At 38.8% G+C, this 25,468-nt stretch overlaps 2 protein-coding genes across 3 annotated transcripts in view; one reads left to right on the top strand and one right to left on the bottom strand.

Moving 5' to 3' along the window:
• Positions 1 to 604: 604 nt before the first annotated feature.
• Positions 605 to 4,080, top strand: rtraf (RNA transcription, translation and transport factor). The gene is made up of 8 exons (XM_008429024.3): positions 605 to 776; positions 1,104 to 1,228; positions 1,304 to 1,403; positions 2,212 to 2,292; positions 2,368 to 2,456; positions 3,118 to 3,186; positions 3,258 to 3,306; positions 3,402 to 4,080. Exons 1-8 carry the CDS (start codon positions 716 to 718, stop codon positions 3,554 to 3,556), a joined length of 729 nt encoding a protein of 242 aa, XP_008427246.1. The 5' UTR covers positions 605 to 715; the 3' UTR covers positions 3,557 to 4,080.
• nid2a (nidogen 2a (osteonidogen)) overlaps positions 3,879 to 25,468 on the bottom strand; it is a 46,579-nt gene continuing 24,989 nt past the window's right edge. Inside the window, exons 16-46 of one of the 2 annotated variants that reach the window (XM_081597390.1) lie at positions 24,615 to 24,743; positions 22,800 to 22,925; positions 22,599 to 22,714; positions 21,490 to 21,595; positions 21,263 to 21,396; positions 20,375 to 20,480; positions 19,397 to 19,521; positions 18,784 to 18,889; positions 18,420 to 18,553; positions 18,210 to 18,312; positions 17,188 to 17,312; positions 16,656 to 16,761; positions 16,393 to 16,526; positions 16,183 to 16,285; positions 14,753 to 14,883; positions 14,560 to 14,662; positions 14,087 to 14,217; positions 13,913 to 14,015; positions 13,611 to 13,744; positions 13,419 to 13,524; positions 12,806 to 12,930; positions 12,611 to 12,716; positions 11,114 to 11,234; positions 10,947 to 11,047; positions 10,410 to 10,582; positions 9,032 to 9,161; positions 8,786 to 8,957; positions 7,413 to 7,570; positions 7,216 to 7,339; positions 7,037 to 7,149; positions 3,879 to 4,994 (exon numbers count right to left, since the gene is read on the bottom strand). In XM_081597390.1, coding sequence (XP_081453516.1) covers positions 4,984 to 4,994; positions 7,037 to 7,149; positions 7,216 to 7,339; positions 7,413 to 7,570; positions 8,786 to 8,957; positions 9,032 to 9,161; positions 10,410 to 10,582; positions 10,947 to 11,047; positions 11,114 to 11,234; positions 12,611 to 12,716; positions 12,806 to 12,930; positions 13,419 to 13,524; positions 13,611 to 13,744; positions 13,913 to 14,015; positions 14,087 to 14,217; positions 14,560 to 14,662; positions 14,753 to 14,883; positions 16,183 to 16,285; positions 16,393 to 16,526; positions 16,656 to 16,761; positions 17,188 to 17,312; positions 18,210 to 18,312; positions 18,420 to 18,553; positions 18,784 to 18,889; positions 19,397 to 19,521; positions 20,375 to 20,480; positions 21,263 to 21,396; positions 21,490 to 21,595; positions 22,599 to 22,714; positions 22,800 to 22,925; positions 24,615 to 24,743 — 3,695 coding nt within the window. In that variant the 3' untranslated portion in view covers positions 3,879 to 4,983. The remainder of the gene's footprint in view (positions 4,995 to 7,036; positions 7,150 to 7,215; positions 7,340 to 7,412; positions 7,571 to 8,785; positions 8,958 to 9,031; positions 9,162 to 10,409; positions 10,583 to 10,946; positions 11,048 to 11,113; positions 11,235 to 12,610; positions 12,717 to 12,805; positions 12,931 to 13,418; positions 13,525 to 13,610; positions 13,745 to 13,912; positions 14,016 to 14,086; positions 14,218 to 14,559; positions 14,663 to 14,752; positions 14,884 to 16,182; positions 16,286 to 16,392; positions 16,527 to 16,655; positions 16,762 to 17,187; positions 17,313 to 18,209; positions 18,313 to 18,419; positions 18,554 to 18,783; positions 18,890 to 19,396; positions 19,522 to 20,374; positions 20,481 to 21,262; positions 21,397 to 21,489; positions 21,596 to 22,598; positions 22,715 to 22,799; positions 22,926 to 24,614; positions 24,744 to 25,468) is intronic. The other variant, XM_081597393.1, reaches the window with a different exon arrangement.

Here is a 25,468-nt window from a genome sequence, read left to right as displayed (position 1 = left end):
TTGAAAACAAGACGGGACGTTTCCATATATGAGAACAATCAACATAATTGTGTGTGTTTCCACTACTAACGTGAAAACGTATTGAGAACAAAGTAGAAATATTTTTAAAAAGTAAAAAATGCCACCATAGCGCCAGTAGAAATTTAAAAAGTTAAGGGAAAATTGGAACTATCGAGAAGGAAGGAAGTTGTATTTTTCAGAATAAAGTTCAAATTTCTCAAGACAAATGTGTATTTACAAAAGTCAAAACTTTCCAATAAAAGACAGAGTTGTAATTCTCTCTTTATATTATACTTGTATTTGATGTAAAATACAGCAGTTTAAGAACTTTCCAGATTTTTTAAATACATTTTTAAAAAAAATTTTCTTTTCTTTCTTTCTTTTTATTTATTTATTTTTACAAATGTTTTGTCTTTTATGCCAAAAAACCACATGGTTGCCAAAATTTTAGATAAAAAAACAAACACTTATCATAAAATTATATATATATATATATATATATATATATATACATATATATATATATATATATATATATTTTTGGTTTCTTTGGTTATTAAGGATTTTATTTTGAAAGGTCTGTTAAGAACTAGAAGGGTCCAACGTGGGCGCATGCGCACTGCCATACACAAGACGTTAGCAGAGCAGTAGCCGCACAAGTCCACAGTGTCTAAATAAGAAAAGCGGAGATTTTGCCCTAAGTATTTGCTCTGAAATGTTTCGCAGGAAACTGACTGCGCTAGACTACCATGACCCGAACGGATTTGACTGCTCAGGTGAGGGGGAAAAGTGACTGGTTAGCCGGTTTTGTTCAGGTTTTCACGGAGCTAGCTGACGTGCGTACGTATTCAGAACCGTGTCGCTATAAGGAGACAGTCAATTGCCAGACTAAAAATAGGAATATATGGAGGAATTCTACGCTTTAAATTAATATCAGTGCAGTTTAATGCGTCCTATTTGAGCAAATCTAATTACTAATGTTAGTAGACTTTAATATTCTTATATTAAAATGTTAAAAGATATTAATGAAGATTTCTGGTATGATTTTAATATAGGCACCTGCCTATTTCTGTACTAATGGCCACATTTTGACTCTTGCTCAGATGAAACACAGTTCAGAAATTGCATCGTGTGGCTGGAGGACCAGAAGATCCGACACTATAAGATCGAGGACAGAGGCAACCTCAGGAACATTCCCAGTTCAGACTGGCCCAAAGCTTATGAGAAGGTGAGACTGTCCAGACCTCTGGACAATCTGGACACCATGACCTGCGTTTAAAGGTTTCTGCTTCTGTTTCTGTAGTACCTGCTGGATCTGAACTGTCCCTTTGGAGTTCAGGAGAAGAAGGAGGCCCTGGACTGGCTGCTGGGTCTGGCTGTACGCTACGAATATGGAGACAATGGTAAGACATACAGAAAATATATGAGATTGTATTTGATCAAGCAACATTTTTTACAGACAGGTTTGCTTTGTGAATCTTCCTGGACAAATTTAGCACCTGCAGTAGATTTAAAACAACGAAATTAGAGAGCTGAAGTCACAAAAAAGTGAAGAAAAACCCCCACAATTCTTCATGTTTGGTACATAACTTTATTTTCAACAATTACTACACTGATACTATGACGTATTGGCGCCGTTGAAGATAGAAAAAGGAGTCTTTTAGATTAATCTAAGAAATTCAAGAATTAAGCATGGAAAATTAAAAGTCTAAGGTTTTAGACTTGTGTTTTTGGTGGAAATAATAGATATAGTTTAGTTTGTAACAGATTTCCTAGTTGTTGTTTTTTTTGTGTGCAAATTTTCAACTTTTCAAACTCAGAAATTTCCAAAAAAAAATTTTGTCAATCAAATTTTTTGAGACCAATCTAAAAACATTAATTTTTTTCTGGAGTTTCACTCCTTTCTACCTGCAATGTCTATCATACACTGCAGCTAATGTGTACAAATAATAATTTTTCCTCCCGTTTCCACTGTTTCTTTACCCGCTGTTTTCAGCAGCAAATTTACAAACAGTCCTTAAAGATAATTTACTTTAGCTTTTACAGGATATTACAACAAAATCACCAGATTACAAACTCACCTCAAAACAATCATTTGCTAACATTTTGAAGGCAATAGAAACAAATCCTATCTCGTTTTCCTCCGGTTGTAATACTGAAGATGACCACTAGATGGCGGCGCAACACAACTTATTTTCTTCCGTTATGCAGTTGAAAAGTATAAGAACTGCCAGCCGCTGGACACATCTGGTAACAGCGATAAAGCCGTGGATCCTCTCGTCAACCTCGACAGTAAGTAAACCCCCCATCTCTGTTTCCTTTCACTGTTTCAGTTAATTTTAATGTTTGTTTTTCTGATTCTTTTAGATAACTCCCCAGATTTTAAAGCAGGAGTCACAGCATTGGCCAACATCCTCAAAATACAGCGGCATGACGATTACCTGGTCATGCTAAAGGTGAGAAACGGGTGATGTCATCCACATGAATCTGCTACAATCTGTATTTTATTGGGTTTTAATGGATAAACCCACACAAAGTAGCACAACAAAGTAGCACAACAAAATTCGCAAAATTTTTAAATATTTTGTGAATATTTAAAAATTGTGTAATTAGATGGACCAAAATATAAAGTTTAGTGGAAACCTTGTTATTTTAATGACAATAATTCATATGAGCAGCAAAAATAATAGCAAAATCAGGCAAAAGAAATAAGTTTCTTTCAATAAAAAACATATAAATCTTTACATGAAACTGCAGCTGTGTGTCATGTTTGGTTTGTTTTTCATTCAGCGGGTAGAAAATCCAGAAATTTCTCTCAAGTAAAAGTGTACACCGTAGTAAAACTACTTCTAAAAATACATTCAATTGAGTAAATATAAGTAGTTAAAGAGATTATGAGATTAAATAGTCCTGTCCCAAAATGTAAGGCCTGCAAAATTAACATGTTTAAGGCCAACTTATTTTTCCTCAGTGAATCTAAAGTCTTAATTTGAGGTTGCTTTTTTATGGAGATTTTTTAAAAATTTCAAATCAGAAGAATTATGTCGTTGAGTTTGATTTCCTTATTAGGAATTGCAGCAATGCTTTCTAATCAGTGCATCTTCCTGTTCTTGGCAGGCCATCCGTATCCTGATCCAGGAGAGACTTTCACCAGAGGCCATCGCTAAGGCCAGCCAGAACAGAGAGGTGAGCTGAGGACATGAGCGAATATCTGAACTCTTGATTTAAAACTAAAAACGCTCTACGGGTCTTTGCAGGGGGTTCCGGTCGCTTTGGATAAACACATCCTGGGTTTCGACACTGGAGGTGAGAGAGGTTAAACCCCTCGTTTTTCTTGTTTGTTTTTTTTTTTATTCAAACGCACACGGTAACAACATTCCTCCTCTTTTCCCCCCGGGCAGACGCGACCCTGAACGAAGCGGCCCAGATTCTGCGCCTGCTGCACATCGAGGAGCTGCGGGAGCTGCAGACAAAGATCAACGAGGCCATCGTCGCCGTCCAGGCCATCATAGCCGACCCCAAGACGGACCACCGGCTGGGCAAGGTCGGCAGATGAGAGGCCAAGGTCGCTGGAGTTGATTTGCAGAGAAAAGCGACTTTTTTTTTGTTCAAAGACATCTGAAGGAAATTTTTTTTTTTTCAGTTGTTGCATGAAATGGGCCAATTTGGACAAACTGAGCGAAGGTCCAAGTTTCAGATGCAAAGATTTGTTTTCTTAAAGAAGGGAAACTGTTGTAGTAGTTCTGGTAAAGAAATGAAATTCCTCACAAGTGGAGGATTGTGTTGAACTCTGATAGTTTTTTTTTTTAATAAATGTTTATTTTGAGGCGGTTTAATTCACATGGAATGTGATTTATACAACAGTAAAACAAACAAACTTGTATCAAATCACATTTTATTGATATAAATATCACATCTCGTTAACAAGAAAAGGTTTAAAATGTCAAAATATTCAGCAAAATAAAACGACATTTTCTCCTGTGGGAAATCCAGGACTGCAGCTGCTGCAATCTGTGGGGTTGTACTGCTTTCGGTACAGAAATTTATTTTATTGTTAATAAAACAGATTTGCTGCTGGCATCAGTCTGATTGGCACCATTTATGTCCGAGCCGCAGATTCAAGCGCTTCGCCCAAGCTGCGAAGTTTCTTTAAACTGAAGAAATAACACCAAATTAAACCAACATTTCTTGTAGTTCTTGTTGACATGCAGCTTAACTTGTCGTCTCCTGGCTCTGGAGAAATGCTAATACTGCTGAATCCAAATAATTATTAATAAGAAAGCACACACATTACTTAAAAAGTCGCTGAAGTTGAATGGAACAGAAACTGGACACGGAAAAACCCTGATGCTGTTACTGTTCTGTTTCCCACCTTCCACTGAGTCAAAAGCAGTCAATATCTTACCTGTAGTAGATCCATCGTATTTAGAATAAGTCGCTAAAGCTAACGGCTAACCGGCTATAGACCAAAATTTATTCTAAATTAAGACAGCAGGAATCATACCTACTGCAGAATTAAATTGATGTTAAATGTTTTAGTTTGTGCCGCTATAACTTTTAAGATTTTAACAAAACTGATATAAATTAATTGTGCTATGTTTGTGCAGCTTGAATGTGTAGCACAACTGAGACCAAATTTGCTCGATTTTTTTGTTGACCTTCAATGACCTCTGGAAACATTAATATCTTTAAAACCATAGCGGCACAAACCAGCATCAACGTTTAACACCAGTTTAGTGAAATTCGAAGTTGATTAACTGCTTCCAACTTTTTACTTCCCTTTAAGTGATCGGAAAACACTCGTGAAGAACTTTTAAAATCTTTTGTAGCTTCGATAGAAAACAAAACTCAAAACAGTAGAAAAAAATGAGGTATAAAACAAATTTACATTTACTTTGGGTTATATTTTGAGGGTGAGGACAGTGAGGGTTGCAACTTGCTTCCATCCAGCAACTGTAGCACCAAAGGACTGCTGGTTCGTCGTTAGAGGCTCCCTGTGAAACAAGAGCAGAAGATTAGTTCCATGATGTCTAATTAGCCACAGGAGGAAGTCAGGTTTCCCTTCATGTGTAAATCTGAATGTCTTTAGTGCCTCTGTTGCCTTTAGTGAATAAGTTTTCAATGTGTTGACGTCTTCAACAACAGCTACGTTTCTGTTGACCAAATACGTGTGGAAATTGTAAATATAAAACTAAATCTGCTCCATGGAAACAGCAAATTTGAAAAAAAAAAACCTGCATGTTTTTTTGTAGAATGTTTTAGTGCTACGATGACGTGGTGTTTTGTCTATATTGAAATTGGCGTATTTCGCAAAACTGCAATGGAAAAACATTTTTCAAATCATGAGTCACATGTTTGAATGTTGCTACTGACAGAAACAACAAAAAAGACAACAGGAAGTAGTAGGAGGATGACTGCGTGACATGTTTTTTAATGACTTATAACAAACTTATTCACATGATTTTAATTTAATTTTGCATTTAATGGAAACAATAGAATTGCAAAGTTGTGGTTTTTCAACATTAGTTGAATGTTTTGTTGAAGTTTTGCACACGTTTGTACTGGAAATGCTGCTAGTGTGTTGACATCTTCAACACAAGCATTGTTTCCATTTATATTGCGCAAATTAAAATGCCAATTTTAAAAAAAAATGTTTTTGCTAAAAACTAGCAAAAAATGGGGTGGATAAGGTGGTGTTTTGTCTATATTCAAATTAGCCTATTTGCTAAACTGCAATAGAAATACTTTTTTAAAATCACGAGTCACTACTACGAGTTACCAGTTACTACTTACTGGTGGAAACGACAAAGAAGACAACAGGAAGTAGTAGGAGGATGATGTTGTGACATAGTTTTTAACGACTTCTGAACAAACTTACACGTGATTTTAATTTCATTTCGTATTTAATGGAAACAATACAATTACGAAATTGTCTTTTTTTTTTGACAGTCTTGCAGCACATTTGTAACAGAATAGTGGCTAATGTCTTCACCCCCAAACACCTAGCATGAGTGCTGTAGAGCTGTCATCAGGCGCCTTTGAAGGGAGCGGCGGACATCATCGGGATCGGCGCTGTGCTGATGTGTGACATCTGCCAGGGTGCCACTTTGGGGATTATCCTGTGTTTAAAGAGGCTGCGTCGCACTTTGAAGGTGTTTGAGAAACAGCCCTGAGGACATCTGCACTCATTAACACGTCAGACATGATGACCCAGTCAAAGTACAGGCAGGGGGTCGTCAGTGACGGTGTAATCATGGCTGCTCGGTTCACACACTGTGAGTCAGGACGGCCGCCCCGCAGGCCAGGTGGATCTGGTCTCTTTTATGAGCGGCGCTGAAGAACTGAGCAATGTTTCAATTTAAAGGCAACTGAGTAAGATCCTCACATGACGGGCATTTATATGTTGTATTTAGCTAAATATGGCAAAAAAAGTTGCTGAGGTTATTAAACTTAATTATTAACTGAAGACGTGCAGACGCGAGTCTGTTGAGAAACGGAGGACAGAGGTTAATTTTTAGACCTTTCACTGCAAAAACACAAAATCTTACCAAGTATTTTTGGTTTAGTTTCTAGTGCAAATATCTAGTACGTGGAAATAAGACAAAACTAACATGAAACCATTCAACAATTTATATTAGCTTGTTTTAAGTAAATACATTCTTAATACTGATAAAGTTCTAGTTTCATTGGCAGATAAATTCACTTACAACATGAGAAAAATGTCTTGTAATAAGTGAAATAATCTGCCAGTGAACTAGAACTTTTCCATCAATTTTAATGAATGAATTACTTGAAACAAGCTCTAATATCTTACTGAAAAGCTACTTATAAGTTAGTTTTGTCTCATTTCAAGATATTTTCACTGGAATCTAGACTAAAATACTTGGTAATATTTTGTGGTTTTGCAGTGTAGAGAAGGCCGGTCGATCTATCTGCTGCTCTCTTGTCCAGATAAAACCCATTTGTGTTTGATCTAGATCTACATCTAGTTTAGGAAAGTCTATAAAGATGCTACTTGATGACTATCTCATCTCACCTGGTAGACAGTGGGTGGTTGCTATGGTGATGCCGTAGAGGTGAGAGCGCTGCTCAGGCAGGTATTCGTCGGCGAACTTGCTGCTGTCTTTGTCGACTGCGATCACGCCGTCCCTGTTGCGACCCAGTGGTTACTAACCAGTGACAGAAACAGACTGACGGGTCATCAAAGATGGCTACCTCCTCCAGTCGCTGAAGTAGAAGTGGTTGCTATGGTAGACCATGCTGAACGGGTAGTTCAGGTCAGAGTTGATCACCCTGCGGCCGGATCCGTTTGGAGATATGCACTCCAGTCGCTTGGTGCCTGACGGAAACAGAATCGATTCCAGATCAGCGCCGCTTTCAGGAAGTGAGGAGAACAAACGTGGGGTGTTTACCTGCGTCGGCCCAGCAGATCTGCCCAGATGAGAGGTCGTAGGTCAGCGCGTTCGGCAACCCGACGCCGTCAGACACAACCACCCTACGGCCCTGACCGTCCACAGTGGACGTCTCGATCTTCGGCGCCTCTCGGTTCCAGTCGGTCCAGTAAAGACTCCTGCAGAGAGTCACAGTCAGCGCAGAAACCAGCTTGAATGCTGGGAAACAATTATTTTAATATTAATTAGCATATTAATATTATGTAATTTTATTCAATTACTCAATCTATTATTTTTATTAAAATAATTGCCTCATTTGTCAATATTTTTTATCAATATTGAAATTCAGAGGTGGGTTAAAGTATCCAGCAATTGTAGTCAAGTAAGAGTAGAACTACTTCAACGTATTTTTATTCAAGCAAAAGTAAAAAGTAGCATCCAAGAAATGAGTAAAGTAAGAGTAAAAAGTACAAACTAACTGATCAAATTATCAATCATTTAATATTTAAAAATTGCATAATCAGACGGACAAAAATATAAAGTTACGTGAGATTTTTTTATTAACTAATATTAATAAATGGATAAAAAGCTGCTTAATGTGAGATTTTTTTTCTATTTTATGCCACTTAAATTCTTAGTAGAACTTAGACAATTTTTTTTCATCTTAAATATGAAATATTTAAATTTTATGCACAGTTTTGGCTAAACATTTCACTTAATGATTAATGATTAATCGTGTCAGCTCTACTGGTGATGTAACACAGATTAAAATCTTAGGCATGTTTTATGTCCCCTTTGTTCTGCTTCCTCTCATCTCAGTGTGAAATTTGATAAAATGCAGATGTAGCGCATTAAGGACGCAGAATTTACAGCTGCATTAAATAATACATCAAATGTGATTTTGGTAAAGGAGGTTCCAACTCATAGATTTCCTTCTGTTTCTAATCATGTTCAGTTTAGAGACTCGAGCCTAGAAACCAAACTCAACAAGACTCAACGGAGCGGGAAAATGCGGAACCGTCTGCTCTGCGTGGATCCAGAGTTTGTTGACTCACAGCTTGCGTCAAATAAAAAGCCGAACCGTGTGTTCCCTATACGAGCCAACCCTCTGAGAGGAGAGACGCTCAGCTCTGGATGATTAAACCTCCAAACACAACTTCTTTTTATTTAAAAAGAAAAATGAGTAATAAACAATGTATCAATGTGTTCAGCTCATGAGTTGAGACGGTTTTAGTTAAACAAAGACTAACAGAGTAGCATGAAGAGTAAAATGTGATGATTTTTATCACTCTGTTTTGTCTGAAATTGATTTTGAGGCGATATCAAACATTTTAAATCTTAATTTTCTCCAAACTAACGAACTTAAAGCAAACAGTTTGGATAAAAAGTCTGACCCGGTGGAGGAGACCACTACGATGGCCCGCGGGTTGACCAGGTCCGAGTCGAACAGGGTCCGCCTCCTGCTGCCGTCCAGGCTTGCGCTTTCTATCACATCTGTGTTCGAATCGACCCAAAACATCAACCTGCGCTTGGCATCCAGGGCCAATCCCTCCGGACTGACAAGCTCTGCAGGCAGAGGGCGCTGTTGTTCAACCCAGAGCAGAATAAAACCATTCCAGACGAAGAAGAGCAGCCGTTACTTGTGTTGATGAGCATCTCCGGCTCAGCTCCAGACGCCATTGAAGCTCTGTTGATCGTCCTCGCTGACAGATCCGTCCAGTAGACTTTATTCTCCTTGCAGTCGTAGGCGATACCGACAACGATGGAGCCCTGCGAGTAAACAAACATTAGCATCTCAGCTGGGGTTAGCTTGGAGCAGGAGGTGAATTTTTAAAGCTGGAAACTCAAATCAGAATGTTTCCCCCAGTGTTTTATAAGCCTGGCGGGCCACCAGGCTTTACTTGTGCCTCCACTAGGCTCAGCATTGCTTATTTTTTCAAATCTTTTTAAAAATGTTGCATTTTTTAAGACTTTATAGTTGGTGCTCAGGTATTAATCTTCCAATCTTTCAATAACACATAATTATGAAGTGATATTTTCAAATTTTCTGCCAACTTTAAACATATTTTAACTCAAAAACACGACAAGCTGCTGGTTGAACCCGCTGGATGAACCCGCTGGTTGAACCCGCTGGTTGAACCCGCTGGTTGGCCCTAGTGCCCAACCAGCGGCCTTAGCAAGTTTTCTGGGGAAAACTTTGAAAACATGACTTAGAAGGAATCTGACTTTGTAATTTAGCGCCTTGAAATTGGGCCTCCGTCTCTTTAAAAACTCCACTTTCAGGAAGTCAGCACAAACATGGCTCCTCTATTAACCCTTTAACGTTTTTACCAGCGTTACACTGACAAGTAGCTCTTATAATGAGTTGTTTGCTAATTGCTGCTGGCTAGTCTGAAGGAGCTGAGTGGGGGAGGAGCTGCTTCTCGAAGGCAGTGCTACGTCCACCCAGACGTTTTTGGACAGCTGAATGGCTGAATGGAGATCAAAGGATTTCTCAAACATGCATGAAATAATAAAAATAAACACTCCATGTATGCTTTGGATGAAGAAATGACATTAAAGCTTAAAAAAAAAGATTTTACATAATACTACCTCCTTCAAAATCAAATCATTTGTCCGTCATTTTGATGAGAGCTAAACTTTGACTAGGCCAAAATGAGAACACAATGGTTGATGGATTTAGTTAAATGGCTGATTATGAGGTTCTAATCTAAGATTTTGCTCACATATTTAAGTTTTATTTCATTATATATCCACACAAATCCCTTCAGAATGGGATTTATCAGCTCAAATTTAAACCTTTCAGCATTTAACATGTTTCTTCTGATGAGCACATCTGCTGCAGTGGAGACGTCAGAAACTCATCCACAGCAGACGTTGCACAGATGTCTCTCACACATTGCATCACTTCACACATCGGGTGTAGACAGCCAATAAAAATGACAAACAGAGGCTAAATCATGACATGCTGTTTCTTATGCTGATCTGATGGAAAGTTTAACCTGCAGCTGTTCTTACGTGGAGCGTCAGCAGCGTTTTGGAGCGCTCTGCGTCCAGACGGCTCCCGTTCAGAGGCAGGGCTCCGATTTTCTGGCCCTGAGCGTAGAGGAGGGTGACGGCGGTTTTTGCCGGAGGCGTCACATCCGGACGGGTCACTGGACGGACGATGGGCGGAGCCACCGATGGGAGGCCTGGCACGAGCAAAATGGACGAAAACGAAAATCTGTGATTGTATTCAACCTCCTTGACTCTAATGATGGTTATGAAACAACATCCTTCAGTCAAAAGTACATGAAGCCACAAAACAATAAACTAAATATACAACCATTTTAAATTAAACAACTAAAAAAGTCAGGCTTTTTCTTCCTTAGAAAGGGAATTTTAAATCATTGTAGATCTAAAACTTAAAATGCAAAGTAATTAGCATCCAGCTAGCTAATTACTTTGGATGAAAAAAAGATAAATATTCAATAAAATACAAGAAAGTTTGAGGTTGTAATTGTGTGGATGTGTTACTTTTGCAAGGAGAGAATAAAAGATAAAAAGTTGACTTACATGCTGGTTTGACGGCGTCGTGTGAGCGAGTACCAGGTACTTCCCGGCCCTCCTGGTCCACACACCAGCAGTAAGTGGACTCCCCGTAACACTGGACCGGACTGAGAGCGCAGAACGATCACAATCAGCAGATCTGAAATTACTTCTGACGTTCAGCGCCAATCTACCTGAATTCTCCGTCTGGTTCGCACTGAGGCAAATACTGCTGGGGGTCCGGACTCCCTCCGTAGTGCTCGATCAAACTGGCCCTCCATCTCTCACACACGCTCTCGGCTCGACTGGTGGGCGCTGCGAAGAGCGCAAACCTCTTTTAAAACCAGCAGCCACACAACAGAGTCATAAAGAAACTCCTCTGTTGATGCTGCATTCGTCCAACTGAATGCAGCATCTGTTTTCCAGCTCTCTGAGTTTATGTCGCAATTTGAGTTGGAGTGCTTTGTTAATGGTGTGTGAATGCCCTGTGTTTAAAGAGGCACACACACGCGCACACACACTCCAAAATGTTCACCAGCCAACGGGCGTTTTAATAGAACTGAACCTGAAACCGCTTTGTGCTTCTGCTTCTGCCTGTGCAGAAATAAAAACACAAATTTGGTGTTTTTTTTTGTTTTTTTACAGATTAATAGATTCTTGTGTGATTCGTGTGGTTTAGAGGTTATATAGCATTTAAACCACAAAATTCACTAAATTTGGTGGTTCAGAGCAGCGGCTCCAAACCGCAGAGCTGAACTGTTTAACTCATAAATACAGAGTTTAACGTGAAACAATAAATCAGGGAGTTGCAGTTTAAAACTGTAGGAGATGTAAAAACCAAAAGCAAACAGAAAAAGGAAATTCCACTTAAAAAAGTTAGTCGGGGGGGGAAAATTCTAGAGAAGTCCACCAGTTTGGAAAGTGAAAAATCTGTAAGTTTTTCTGCCAATAATTCAAACAGCAACAGATAATTACAAGAAGCAACGCTTCAATTATGTGCACAATAAAGACTGAAAAACTAAATATGCTGTGCTGGGTTTACAAGAGAGCTGTGCAATAATACAAGTCTGTGAATCTAATTGAGATAAAGCAATTAGGACAGAAACAAATAATCGGATTAATCAATTATTGCAGTAATCTTCAACTAATTAAGTAATCGATTAATCGTTAATTGGAGTATGCAGACTCAGAAAAAGTCTGTAATTCAGCCAAAACTTTACAAAAAATGCATACATTTTACATTTAATCTAAACAATTTTAGCCTCAGCTGGTTCAAATTCTGTTAAAAAATCCTACTAAATATCTTTTTATATCCAATTAATAGTTGATTAATTCAAAATTAATCAACAAAATAAGTTTGAGCTTTTCATACGTTGATGTTAGAAGCATTTTTTTAACTGCAGATGCATCTTATACTGCAAATAATTTCAAAGAATGGTTTGTGTTTGCATTTTAATCAATGAAATGTTTATTTTCTTAATTAAAAATGACATAATTGTTTATTTGCATCTTTTAATGCATTTCTAATATAATATACAAAAGGCTCAAATTGTTGAAGGCAGAATCTGTAGAATTTTTTGGATAAATTGACAGAAATTTGGATCAAAAAGTGATTGTCTCCTGGTATAAACTCAGTTTCTTGTTATTTTTGTGCTGATGTCATCCATCAGGTAAGAAAGCAGCTTTCTTACCTGGTTTCCTGCAGTCTGCAGGTGTGGCGCCAGGTGCAGTCCTAGTTCCTGCTCTCTCCTGTCCACTACTGTCAACACACCAACAATGTCCAGTAGATCCATGGCACTGGAACACACAAGAGGAATAACATCGATGAACAAATATAGAAATGAATGAACAGGTGAAAGTGACTCAAAAGGAAACTCTAGAGTTACCTGTTGAGGTAGGAACTGCCCCTGTGCATCGCAGCGAGGGACAAACACTCCAGCTACGGGGTAACGCTCCTGAATGCTGGCCTGTGCTCTGTCTCTCTGCTCCTCACATGGAGTTTTAGGAGCATCTGGTCCAAAAAGAAGAAAAAGAGCCAGAAATGAAGCTATTTTAAAAAGTATTTTATATGATTTATTAACAGAAATCAGTTTTCTTCCATAATTCAACTTTCTTTTAGTCCCTTTGAAGCTGCAGTATGTGGCTTTTAGATTTTGTTTTACGTATGTGTTTAAACTGTCATCATGTTGTGACAGTTTGGTATGAGACAGATTAGCATGGCTAACAAAGACGATATTAACATGGCTAACAATGATGGCATTAGCATGGCTAGCAAAGACAGCATTAGCATGGATAATGATGATGGAATTAGCATGGCTAACAATGATGGCTCTTAGTGGTTGTTTTTGGTTGGGAGAGGTGCATTTCTTCAGACAGCAGTAGTAGCTCAAGGAGAAAATGATCTTTTCACAGACTATCTGTCTCATAATAACAATTGAATATGTAGATAATATATTTTTTAAATCTACCGTAGCTTTAGCAGCTAAAACCAACCCTCACCTGGTTTCGCACAGTCTCTTGGTTGAGCACCAGGTGGGGTTCTGGTTCCCGCTCTCTCCTGTCCGTCCTCTTTGACACACCAACAATAACCAGTGGACGAGTGGCACTAAAACATCAACAATGAGAAGCAGCAAAATTCTAGTAAAAGCTCCTGAAGCTTCAGTGCAAAGAAGTAATTTTATGCTTACACACCTGTAGTGGTATGTACTGCCCATCGGCGTCACACTGAGGCACATAGGCTCCAGCTACAGGATATTCACGTGAGCTAGAGGCCTGAACTCTTTCCTTGTGATGCTCACAGGGAGTTTTAGGAAGCTCCGGTTGATCTGTGAAACATTTTGACATTTGTTTGGCTTAAAACGTCGAGGCAGTTTACCACCATTATTGGTTTATACGCAGATGATATCTAACTATTACTGCAAGAAGAGAACTGAAATAGTTCAATGAAAGCTTTCATTCTGTTGTGTTGATCCTCAGAAAACCATAAGTCTCACCTGTTCTGCAGTTGACACGAAGTGAACCAGGTCCAGTCCTGGTTCCGGCTCTCTCCTGTCCACTACTATTCACACACCAACAATGTCCAGTGGAAGCATGACACTGGAACCAGTAAACACATGTAAAACAGTGACAATTCAGTCTTAAAGCAGAAACGTTCAGTAGATTCTGACCTGCTGTGGTAGATAGAGTCCGTTTTCATCACACTGAGGTACGTAGGCTCCCGGAGGAGGGAATCCATCTGAGCTGGTCTGGACGCTGTCTCTGTGGTGCTCACAGTGAGTCTTTGGACGCTCTGGTTCCTCTGTTGGACAAACAGGACAAACATTTACATCATCAATTAACCTGAAATGTTTAGCAGACCACAGCACAAGTGGTTTGGACATAATTGTGTTGTCACCAGTGCAGAGTTTATTCAACAAGGGTATAAACCAAAGAAAGGGGGCAAAAACCTTCTTTTGCCCAAGAAACATACCAGTGGCAAATGAGAATGGTGGCAATGGTTTAAGGTAAATGTTCACCAAATGTCAGAACATTGACATTTCAGGAAACTTCCCACATCCCAACTCAATCGACTTGAGAACCAGAAACCAGCAAACTGTAGCAAAATAATAAGAATGGATGGGTCACCGGTAGATAGTCTCACCTGTTCTGCAGTCTACACTGGGTGAACCAGGTCCAGTCCTGGTTCCGACTCTCTCCTGTCCCCTACTGTCCACACACCAACAATATCCAGTAGAACCATGGCACTGGAACCAGTAAAACACACATTATAGACATATTCAATGGCACTTTAGAGTTAAATAAATCAATATAAAGGTAACGTAAGGAAGTCTAACCTGCAGTGGTAGATAGAGTCCGTTTTCATCACACTGAGGTACGTAGGCTCCAGGAGGAGGGAATCCGTCTGAGCTGGACTGGACGTTGTCTCTGTGGTGCTCACAGTGAGTCTTTGGACGCTCTGGTTCCTCTGAACAACAACCATTCATTATAATTAACCAAGTTCTGATGAAGATTTAAGACTTTTGTTCCTTAAAATGCCAAAATTTCCACTTAACTTAATTATTTGGTTCGTCTGATGATGTCATTTTCTAAATGTTAAATCATGATGTGATCACTTTTTACCAAATATATTCTTACTCTTAATTTCTGGGATGGCTACATTTTACTTTTACTTGAGTAAAAATATGTTGAAGTGCCTCCGGAACTGCCATATTGTTAGCCAGTCAGCCCAAAAGAAACTCTAAATACACACAACATTTGTGTTGTGTGTATTAATTTTTAACATTAATTTGTATTAGTAACATTAATAAAAATTAATGTTACTAGAGACAAAGACCTTAAGAGTGTGTGGTCCAATTAAATAAGACATAATTAATTACCTTGTAACAAAATTTTTTATTTTTCTTTAATCTGTTTTAAGTCATTCAACCATCAGATTGACACAGAATAATATTATATCTATTCAGCTATCAAGTGTGTCAGAAATCCATTTATGTGATTTCTTTGAAAAAATACTTCTTTAGAAATGTGACTATGAAGTAAAAATTAGCCAAAAGAAGCACCTTTGTCGCCCATTTTTGTTTGCGAATGCTGCTTGTGCGTCAGATTTATGATTGTACTGGAAACACACAAAAACAAAGGTTCCCCTCAGAACTTTTGTATGTTAATCAATTGTGAATTAATCAATTAATGAATCAAAATTAACACTAAAAACTTACGTTAATTTGGGCTGAATTGGGTTTACAATAAGATATAACACAGACAAACACTTTAGAAATACATTTTGTTTGCTTTCTTGTAAAAGAAGATAGTTTGAAATGATGTAAATTACCTGCAGCCTCTTTTGTAATGTTTTAGTTAATAACATTACAGTTTATTCCCACTGCAAAAACACAAAATCTAAGTATTTTTGGTTTAGTTTAAAGTGCAAATATCCAAGTAACCTTTTAGCAACATATATTAGCTTGTAAATTCTTAATATTAATGAAAAAGTACTAGTTCCACTGGCAGATTATTTCACTTATATCAAGGCAAAACTGTTTTGTTTTAATGGAAGTAGAACTTCTTTTCCAATTTTAAGAAATTATTAACTTAAAACAAGATAATATTTCTTGCTGAAAAGTTGCTTATAAGTTAGTTTTGTCTTATTTCAAGTGTATCATTTGCATTAGAAACTAAACTAAAAACTAAAATACTTGGTAAGATTTTGTGTTTTTGCAGTGAATCAGTATTTAGATTATAGATCTGATGAGATTTAAAGCCTCACCTGATCTGCAGTCTGCATGAGGTGAACCAGGTCCAGTCCTGGTTCCGGCTCTCTCCTGTCCCCTACTGTCCACACACCAACAATATCCAGTAGAACCATGGCACTGGAACCAGTAAACAAACATTAAATGCTGTCACTGAAAGACCCAAAGCATTATAAGTTCCAGTTAGATGAAAGCAAAAAGAGAAGGATCATTAAGAAAAGTCTTACCTGCTGTGGGACATAGAGTCCATTTTCGTCACACTGAGGTACATAGGCTCCAGATAAAGTGAGTCCATCTGGACTAGTGGTCTGGACGCTGTCCCTGTGATGCTCACAGTGAGTCTTTCTACGCTCTGGTTCCTCTGTTGGAAGAATGAGTCACAGTCACACAGTTTATTAGTTTTCTGTGTTCCCAACTAAATGATCTCCAGACTCCGTTAATATTTGGAGGAAAACACACATGAAATGTTATGGTAAATCTGAAACTGTACCTGTTCTGCTGCAGTCTACACGACTTGCACCAGGTGCAGTCCTGGTTTCTGGGAGCTCTTGTCCTCTATCGTCCACACACCAGCAGTATCCAGTAGAACCATGGCACTGGAACAGCAAAGAAATATTAAGTAGGTATAGAAAGTCTCAAATGAAGGGTAAACAGTGGAAAAACACTATGAAATTGTTACCAGTGAAATCCAACATTTCTCAGATTGGTAAACACACCGGAATCAAATGCTACAAGGTAACGCTGATAAAAATTTGTATAGTTATACAATAATATAGTTCAACTATAGTTCACTAATGCTAGCTGGGCTAATGGTGCTAATATAACACATAAAACACAATTTAAATACAAACTCTATAAGAATTTTGTTTGTTTCACAGCAACGGCTTGCTTACTCTTGGGGTGATGTTGCCTTTTCTTCTAAGAAAACCAAAATCTAACACAAATATTCTGCTCAATGAACCTCTAATGACACTTAAAATTAGGTGGAAGGTCACAGAAAAGATCAGTGAAGTCCATCTAACCTGCTGTGATACATAAAGTCCATTTTCATCACATTGTGGTACGTAGACTCCAAGTAGAGGAAGTCCATCTGGACCGGTGGTCTGGACGCCGTCTCTGTGATGCTCACAGTGAGTCTTTGGACGCTCTGAAAGAGAATACGACACATTTAAACAGTTTATTAGGAAACATACAAGATTTTAGCAGAAGAGATGGTTTGAAAAGCTTCTTTGGACAGATTACAACAAAGCGGAGATGTTCTGGTGATACTGGATATGTTTTATTTGCAGTCGAATTTTGCCAAAGTCACAGGACAAATGGGCCTCATTAGGCCAAATTATGCTGGACGAAAACAACAACCTCAGCTTTCTGCTCCTTGTTACACTAAACATCTGCCAGCAGTGTGCTACTGATGGCTAACAGCTACTGATTGCTAACAGCTACTGACCGCTAACAGCTACTGACAAGCGCGGAGCTATAGGGGGAACTGGGGGGGCGGGTGCCCCCGGGCCCGGGCCGGAAGGGGGCCCGGGTCTGGAGGTGCCAGGGAGGGAGGAAAACTTTCAAGACATTTTAATGTCTGATTTCAGACTGAGAAAGTGCGCCCTCACCTGTTCAGAAAGGTGTATGTAAGTTACTGTCCCAACCTGCACCCCCCCACTCCCCCTCAACAGTTTCCAGTAGCGCAGGCGATGCACGTAAAGTGCCCGGTCATTGGCCCCACCCCCCAGCCCGACGTCGACTTGTTCCGCTAGTGGCTACTGATCGCTAACAGCTATTGATCTTAGGCAGGAGTTTGTTCACCCAAACAACTCCTTACATCCAATGGATGGCGCAGGTTTCTACAATCGATAGTGGCCACACAGGCACACCCTCTAGAAGGAAACAAACACACCCAGTACAACACTTTCGTTCTATTGGCTGAGAGGTTGCCAGGCGACGGTGCCAAAAGGCATTTTCAAAAGCAAGCAGAGTCCGAGCAGAGACTAATCTTCATCATAATAAATATATCAGGTGTTATTTGGATGAAACCACAGAGTCTCACCTGTTCTGCAGTCTGCATGAGGTGAACCAGGTCCAGTCCTGGTTCCGGCTCTCTCCTGTCCCCTACTGTCCACACACCAACAATATCCAGTAGAACCATGGCACTGGAACCAGTAAACAAACATTAAATGCTGTCACTGAAAGACCCAAAGCATTATAAGTTCCAGTTAGATGAAAGCAAAAAGAGAAGGATCATTAAGAAAAGTCTTACCTGCTGTGGGACATAGAGTCCATTTTCATCACACTGAGGTACATAGGCTCCAGATAAAGTGAGTCCATCTGGACTAGTGGTCTGGACGCTGTCCCTGTGATGCTCACAGTGAGTCTTTCTACGCTCTGGTTCCTCTGTTGGAAGAATGAGTCACAGTCACACAGTTTATTAGGGGCGTATTGTCAGCAGAATACGTGGATCACGAAATCCTGATGCTCCTAAGTCATTAAACTCAACAATTAGACTCTGTTGTTTTATTTTCTTCACACAGTGTCTTATATGTTCCCAACTAAATGATCTCCAGACTCCGTTAATATTTGGAGGAAAACACACATGAAATGTTATGGTAAATCTGAAACTGTACCTGTTCTGCTGCAGTCTACACGACTTGCACCAGGTGCAGTCCTGGTTTCTGGGAGCTCTTGTCCTCTATCGTCCACACACCAGCAGTATCCAGTAGAACCATGGCACTGGAACAGCAAAGAAATATTAAGTAGGTATAGAAAGTCTCAAATGAAGGGTAAACAGTGGAAAAACACTATGAAATTGTTACCAGTGAAATCCAACATTTCTCAGATTGGTAAACACATCAGAATCAAATGCTACAAGGTAACGCTGATAAAAACTAGTATAGTTATACAATAATATAGTTCAACTATAGTTCACTAATGCTAGCTGGGCTAATGGTGCTAATATGACACATAAAACACAATTTAAATACAAACTCTATAAGAATTTTGTTTGTTTCACAGCAACGGCTTGCTTACTCTTGGGGTGATGTTGCCTTTTCTTCTAAGAAAACCAAAATCTAACACAAATATTCTGCTCAATGAACCTCTAATGACACTTAAAATTAGGTGGAAGGTCACAGAAAAGATCAGTGAAGTCCATCTAACCTGCTACGTAAATAAACACTTTGTTGTTGGAATAGAACAGAAAAAACTGCTAACAGTGGAGCAGTCTCAATGGATCCTGACCTGCTGTGGTACATAGAGTCCGTTTTCATCACACTGAGGTACGTAGGCTCCAAGTAGAGGAAGTCCATCTGGACCGGTGGTTTGGACACTGTCTCTGTGGTGGTCACACTGAGTTCTTGGACGCTCTAAGTTAAAAAGTTGAGAGTTTACAAAAGCAAACATGATGGGAACCTTCAAGTAATTTATGAAATTGACATAATATGTAAGAATTCAGTTTTCTTTTTGTCACATGGGCAAAAATTCTTCAGGTAAAAGCATTGCTAAGGCCAAGAAAATAAAAATTAAACCAAAATCTCGTCTGTTTCTTGTAGAAAAAGATGTTTTTCATCATATAGCCAAATAGAAAGGATTTTGCAGCATTAAAAGGAAGATGATTAGTTTTCAAATTGATTTTGGACTCAGTTAAACAAATTTATCCTCAGTTATGGGTTTAAAATGTTTTAATTAAATAAATAAAAGATGATTTTTGGTGAAAGTCTGGATTTGCTTAACATTTTCCATTATAAGAAAATTATATTGAGTCTTAAATTACAATTGGGGGCTGCAAAAAAAATCCATCCCAGGACCATAAATGGCCCTCGCTCCACACTTTGGACACCCCTGCCTCAGGGCATCCATTACTTTTCAGAACATAGCCCTCATTACATTTATTAACCCATAAATACCCACTCAGGGGCTTTGAAGCCAAACAGAAAACCACTCAGACTCTCTTCATTCGTTAAGTTTTACCTTCGCTTTGGGGAAACTTGGTTTTTACCACCCACCTGTTTTTCCAGGCATTCCAAGCCTACGACCCCGTGACCTGAGCAGCATACAACTCACAAACTCACATAAACAAGCTGTCTGAGTTGCTAGCAATTCGAGGAATTAGTGGGTTCACAGGTCACAGGTTAACAAGAAAGCTTAAAAAAGACGTGACATGATGCACTTGCTCACGCCGGCGAACGCTGGGGTCATGGGAAGGTTTGTGTCACTCACCCGGTTTGTCGCAGTCTGTGGGGGGCGTACCAGGCGGGGTTCGGGTTCCTGGGCGTTCTTCTCCCTGGCTGTCCACACACCAACAGTATCCGGTAGAGCTGTGGCACTAGGGAAGGAGGCATCAAGGTGTTTCACTATGCAGATGATATTTGTCTTTTTTTATACAAAAGAATTGAGCTCAATCAGGACAAAACGGTATTGATTTTATTATTTTAAATTCACAACTAATTTCAAACACATTACTACCATAACAAAGGCAGGACTCTTTCACTTAAAAAAGACTTTAATCACCTGCACGGGTAGTTGTTGTAATGTTTTTCTTTTGAGTCCAAACATCATTTACTCTGACATGGTTCAGTTTAAAGGCTAATATTATGTGTTTTATATAGTGCCGTTTTATAGCACAATCAAGTAACTATGTTACCTTCAGTTGTTATATTACTCAAAGGAAATTGGACTTTGCAGTTTAGCCGCTTGAAATTGGGCTTCTGTCTCTTTAAAACTCTGCCTTCATTAAGTCATCACAACATGGCTCCTACATTAATCATTTAAGCAGCATTTTTACAAGCGATGCTCTGAGAAGTAGCTCCTATAATGAGATGTGCAGTTCCACCAGGTGTTTGCTAATTGCTGCTGGCTAGTCTGAAGGAGCTGAGTTTATATAATACTGCCACTTTAAGATAATTTCTAGAAATGTTAAGTTTTCTTGTCTAATTTTCTTTTGATTTATAAGCCATCTGGACCCCTCAAGGTTAGTTTATTAATCTCCAAATTTGGAATAAAAATTATGATTAAACATCCTTTAGATAGTTTTGAACTCTTTAACCTGTAAAACTATATTATTTAAACTTAAGAGATCAACCTGCTTATTGCTCGTTATGTGCTGACCTGCAGTTGCCTGTACTGTCCATTTTCATCACACTGAGGTACGTAGGCTCCAGCCAGAGGGAATCCATCTGCACTGCTGGTCTGGACTCGGTCTCTGTGGCGCTCACACTGAGTCTTTGGATGCTCTGGTTTATCTGTTGATGTAAAAATAAACAAAATCTAAGATTAATACCCAGAGGATTTTTTTTTATTATTTCAAAAGCTCCTCCAGGTCAGTCAGGTTTTACCTAATGAATCACAGGCTTGAGGTGCGGTGCCGGGTGGAGTCCTGGTTCCTGGTTTTTCCTGTCCTCTACTGTCCACACACCAACAATGTCCTGTAGAACCATGGCACTGCACAGAACCATTACAATCATTTAATAATTTGGTTACTCAGATTTCATCATCAAAAAGTGTATTTATGTCAGAATCTTAACTCAATAAGAAAACTCTCATTACAGAGCTTATTATAGTGAAAAAACATAAAATCTCACCAACAATTTTGGTCTCCTTTCTAGTGCAAATATAAAACAAAACTAACTTACAAGTAGCTTTTCAGTAAGATATATTAGGTTGTTTAAGTAAATAATGTACTAGTTCACTTAACAGAATAATTTACTTATAACAAAAGTGAAAAAAAAGGTCAAAGGTCAAAGCTCAACAGCGGTCCAGGGAGTGATGTAAGCAATATAAAGTTGAGTGTAAGGAAAAACTGACAGAAAAAAAGGAACACAATCAACAGGATTTTGAATCAAAGTCCTATTCAAAGGAAATGTATTGTACCCAAAAATTGTACTCAAGTAAAAGTAAAAAGTAGCCGTGCAAGAAATTATTCAGGTAAGAGTCAAAACATATTTTCTAAAAAGTGCAGAGTAACAGATCAAATGATCATATAATATTTTAAAATTACATCATCAGATGGACCAAGATATAAAGTTAAGTCAAATTTTTGGTATTTTGTGGACTAAACAAACAATAATTCATGTAAGTAACAAAAAATAACAAAATCAGGCATTAAAAACTTTAACAAAAAATGCAGGTGTGTGTGTTTGTTTGGTGATTTTTTTTTTGGTTAAAACATGTTTGGTTTTCATTCAGTGGGTAGAAAATTCTGAAATTTTACTCAAGTAAAGTAAAAAGTACTCAGGTTGATGCTCTGGTTGATGTGTTATATTTTAAGCTTTTTAAATGCCAGGAAACTAAATTTTGTTGTAACTGGGCTTTTAAACAGGGATCATTTGGTTAGATAAATTCAGAAGCGAGTCACCACAGATGAAGTCAGCCATTTTCTAAGTCCACCTCATCCTCAGATATAAATATTAGAGATCATCCAAAGGGAAATGTGTAAACAGCCCACCTGGCGCGGTCGGTACTGCCCATCAGAATCACACTGAGGGATGTAGGCTCCAACACTCGGCTGTCCTCCACTCTGTAAACTGTCTCTGTGCTGCTCACACTGGCTCCTCAGGCGATCTGTGTTGGCATTTCAGAGAAGAAATCAACAAAAACAAACAAAAGAAACATAATCAGGAGCTGAGTGGGTAACTGCTGCACCAACCTGCCTGAGGGGAGCAGAGGAAACCGTCGCCCTGAAACCCAGGCAGGCACTGACACTGGAAGGAGCCCTGGGCGTTGACACATCTGGCACTGATGTGGCATGGAGACGAGCTGCACTCATCTATGTCTGAAAAACAACGACAGATAAAACTTCAGTCTGGATATCTAACCACACCTGCTCATGTGGTGGCTAATTTGGTTTAATTCACTTAAAGAGGTAGCCTGATTTTCTTTAAGTGTAGGGTTTATTTTTGAGTTAAAAATGTTCAGTTGACAAGAAATTTTAAAATATTACTTGATAATTGTGTTATTGAAAGATTGGAAGATTAACACCTGAAAACCAACAATAAAATCTTAAAAAATGCTAATATTTTAAAAAGACTTAAATAAATAAGCTACGCCAAGCCTGGTGGGAAGTAAAGCCTGGTGGGCCACCAGGCTTATAAAACACTGGGGGAAACCCTGAAGTGTGGCTATGTGGAGTACATAAGCGTAGTCAGTGTCATACCTGCAGTCAGAGTGAAGCCAGTTAACAGCTTTTCAAAATAAAGTCAATTAAAAATAAATGTTATTAACTAAAAACTGTCACATCAGTGCTATTGCTGCACATTCTTAATTTAGTGTTGCTATTTTCTCACCCAATTAAAGTGAAATTGTGTTCACTGTTTCATAAGTTTACTCCTAACAGTTTAGGTCTAATACAGTAACATATACACTGCAAAAACACAAAATCTTACCAAGTATTTTTGGTCAACCTCCAAGTGTAAATCTTAATACATTTGAAATAAGATAAAACTAACTTACAAGTAACTTTTAAGCAAGAAATACGAGGGGTTTTTCTTAGATTTCTAAGTTTTCTGCCTCTGCAACATGTTCACATAACAGACAATAAAGTAAAAATAAACCAAACAAGCACAGGTAATAATGAAAGTATAAAAGGGAATTACGATGAGGCAAAAGAGGAAAAAACTTAATTTTTGGGGGGCTTAACTTAGCAACAGAAACGTAGTCATGTAAATCTGCAAATGTATAAATGATAGTTTAACCACGTTTTCATGCAGAGTTACATGTTATGAAGGCTTTGAGTTAATGTTGTTTTAAATGGAGGAAAAACTGAGATAAAATGTAAAGAGTTTCATTTGTGAAGAAGACGGTTCACTGGAAGTTCATCTAAATGTGACAAACATAAAGGATGTTGGTCCACGGTGCATTTCATAGCCAAACAAACTTCCCATTACTCAGTTTATCTTCCACTTTGCTGCCTCCCTTCAGCCTGTCCTCTTCACACTAGACCTGTCCTCTCATTAGTCATCCCTCCTTCCTTCTTAATGTACGTCTAGCGTTTGCAGCTGGACTTCAGGAATACTTTCAAAGTGCAGAAAGTGCAGAAAAAGAACTCAAAATAGAGAAACTATATTGGCTGCTATTATAGTAAAGACACATTACATTTAAAATATTTTGGCTTTATTTCATAATTATGTGTCACATAGATCCAGTTGGGATCTATTTTCACCCGTTTCCCTGCCAAAAACATAATAATAATAAAAATCCCACAGCATGATAGTGCCACCACAATGTTTCAGAGTGAAAAATATAAATACAACTCTGGAAAAAATGAAGAAACCGCTGAACCAGATTGAAAATCTCATGGTTATTCCACTAAATATTGGTTTCTGAACTCTTCCTGAGTTAAAACAGGCGATGTATATTTCATTTTTGTTCTGCCTGTTGATGAGGAAATGAGAACAAATGTGATAAAGACAAATAAATACTTGTGGAAAATAAACCAAGTACAGGGTATTTCCGTCTGTCTTACCAACACAGGTCCGGCTTTCGTAGCCCAGTTCAAAGCCGCTCTGGCACTGGCAGCGGTGCGTCCCGGGAAGGTTCAGGCACTGGGAGTAATCGCCACACGAGCTCAAGCCCTCTGCACACTCATCGATGTCTGCATCAAAGGCAGGGAGGGAACGTCAGACACTCTGTAAACCAGGACTACCCCGTCTAAAACCAACACCAAGCCACATGTGGTACAATAAAGGTGTAATTACTGTTTACTGTTCCTATAACCTGTAACTCCCTCCTTGCTGCCTTGGCTGATACCTGAATTCTTGGCAGTAAATGCATTATTCTGCACCAGCTGATCTGTTAGACACTGAAGTCTGGCCATGGGAACCGCGGGGCCTTCTCGGTGCTGTCAGCAGGAAACAGACACCACCTGCTGACCTGATGACAAACCGCTCACCAGCTCAAAGCCTTACATGTCGCTTTTTACAGGGGAAAGAGAGAGGAGGAGAAAACTGCTGGTTCCAGTCATCCACACTGTACTTGAACCCTCAACACTAGACTGACAGCTGCTGAAGAAGCACAGGAGTTTTGCCTTGAACTGTCAGCCAGGTACATTTAGATCCAACAGACCTAAGATCTAGAAAATTCAGAGGGCCGTAATTAGTACTCCGCTTCAACAGAGAAAACAAGAGATTGGATTTGTTTTGTACAAATAACTCCAAACCAAGACGTCTTCTGGGAAAAATCACTTGTTTTTCCTCTTGTATCTGTAAATAAAATGGCTGTGAGAAAGTGGCTACAGGAAGCTGAAGGTTATTCTGAGGCCACAGATCGGATTGCTCTTTGCCAGCCGCATAGAGATAACATCAATTTCATGACTAAGTG

The sequence above is a fragment of the Poecilia reticulata genome, chromosome 2 (genome assembly GCF_904066995.2).
Source record: "Poecilia reticulata chromosome 2, P_reticulata-male-v2, whole genome shotgun sequence".
NCBI classification, from domain to species: Eukaryota; Metazoa; Chordata; class Actinopteri; order Cyprinodontiformes; family Poeciliidae; genus Poecilia; species Poecilia reticulata.
Note: the sequence above shows the minus strand (reverse complement) of the source record. Positions and strands in the feature narration are given on the sequence as shown.

Bases quoted from the DNA above. Each gene is read 5' to 3' on its own strand.
- rtraf (XM_008429024.3), top strand. From the start codon at position 716: ATGTTTCGCAGGAAACTGACTGCGCTAGACTACCATGACCCGAACGGA. The intron at 777-1,103 runs GTGAGGGGGAAA...ACTCTTGCTCAG, and splicing joins GAACGGATTTGACTGCTCAG to ATGAAACACAGTTCAGAAAT. The intron at 2,293-2,367 runs GTAAGTAAACCC...TGATTCTTTTAG, and splicing joins TCCTCTCGTCAACCTCGACA to ATAACTCCCCAGATTTTAAA.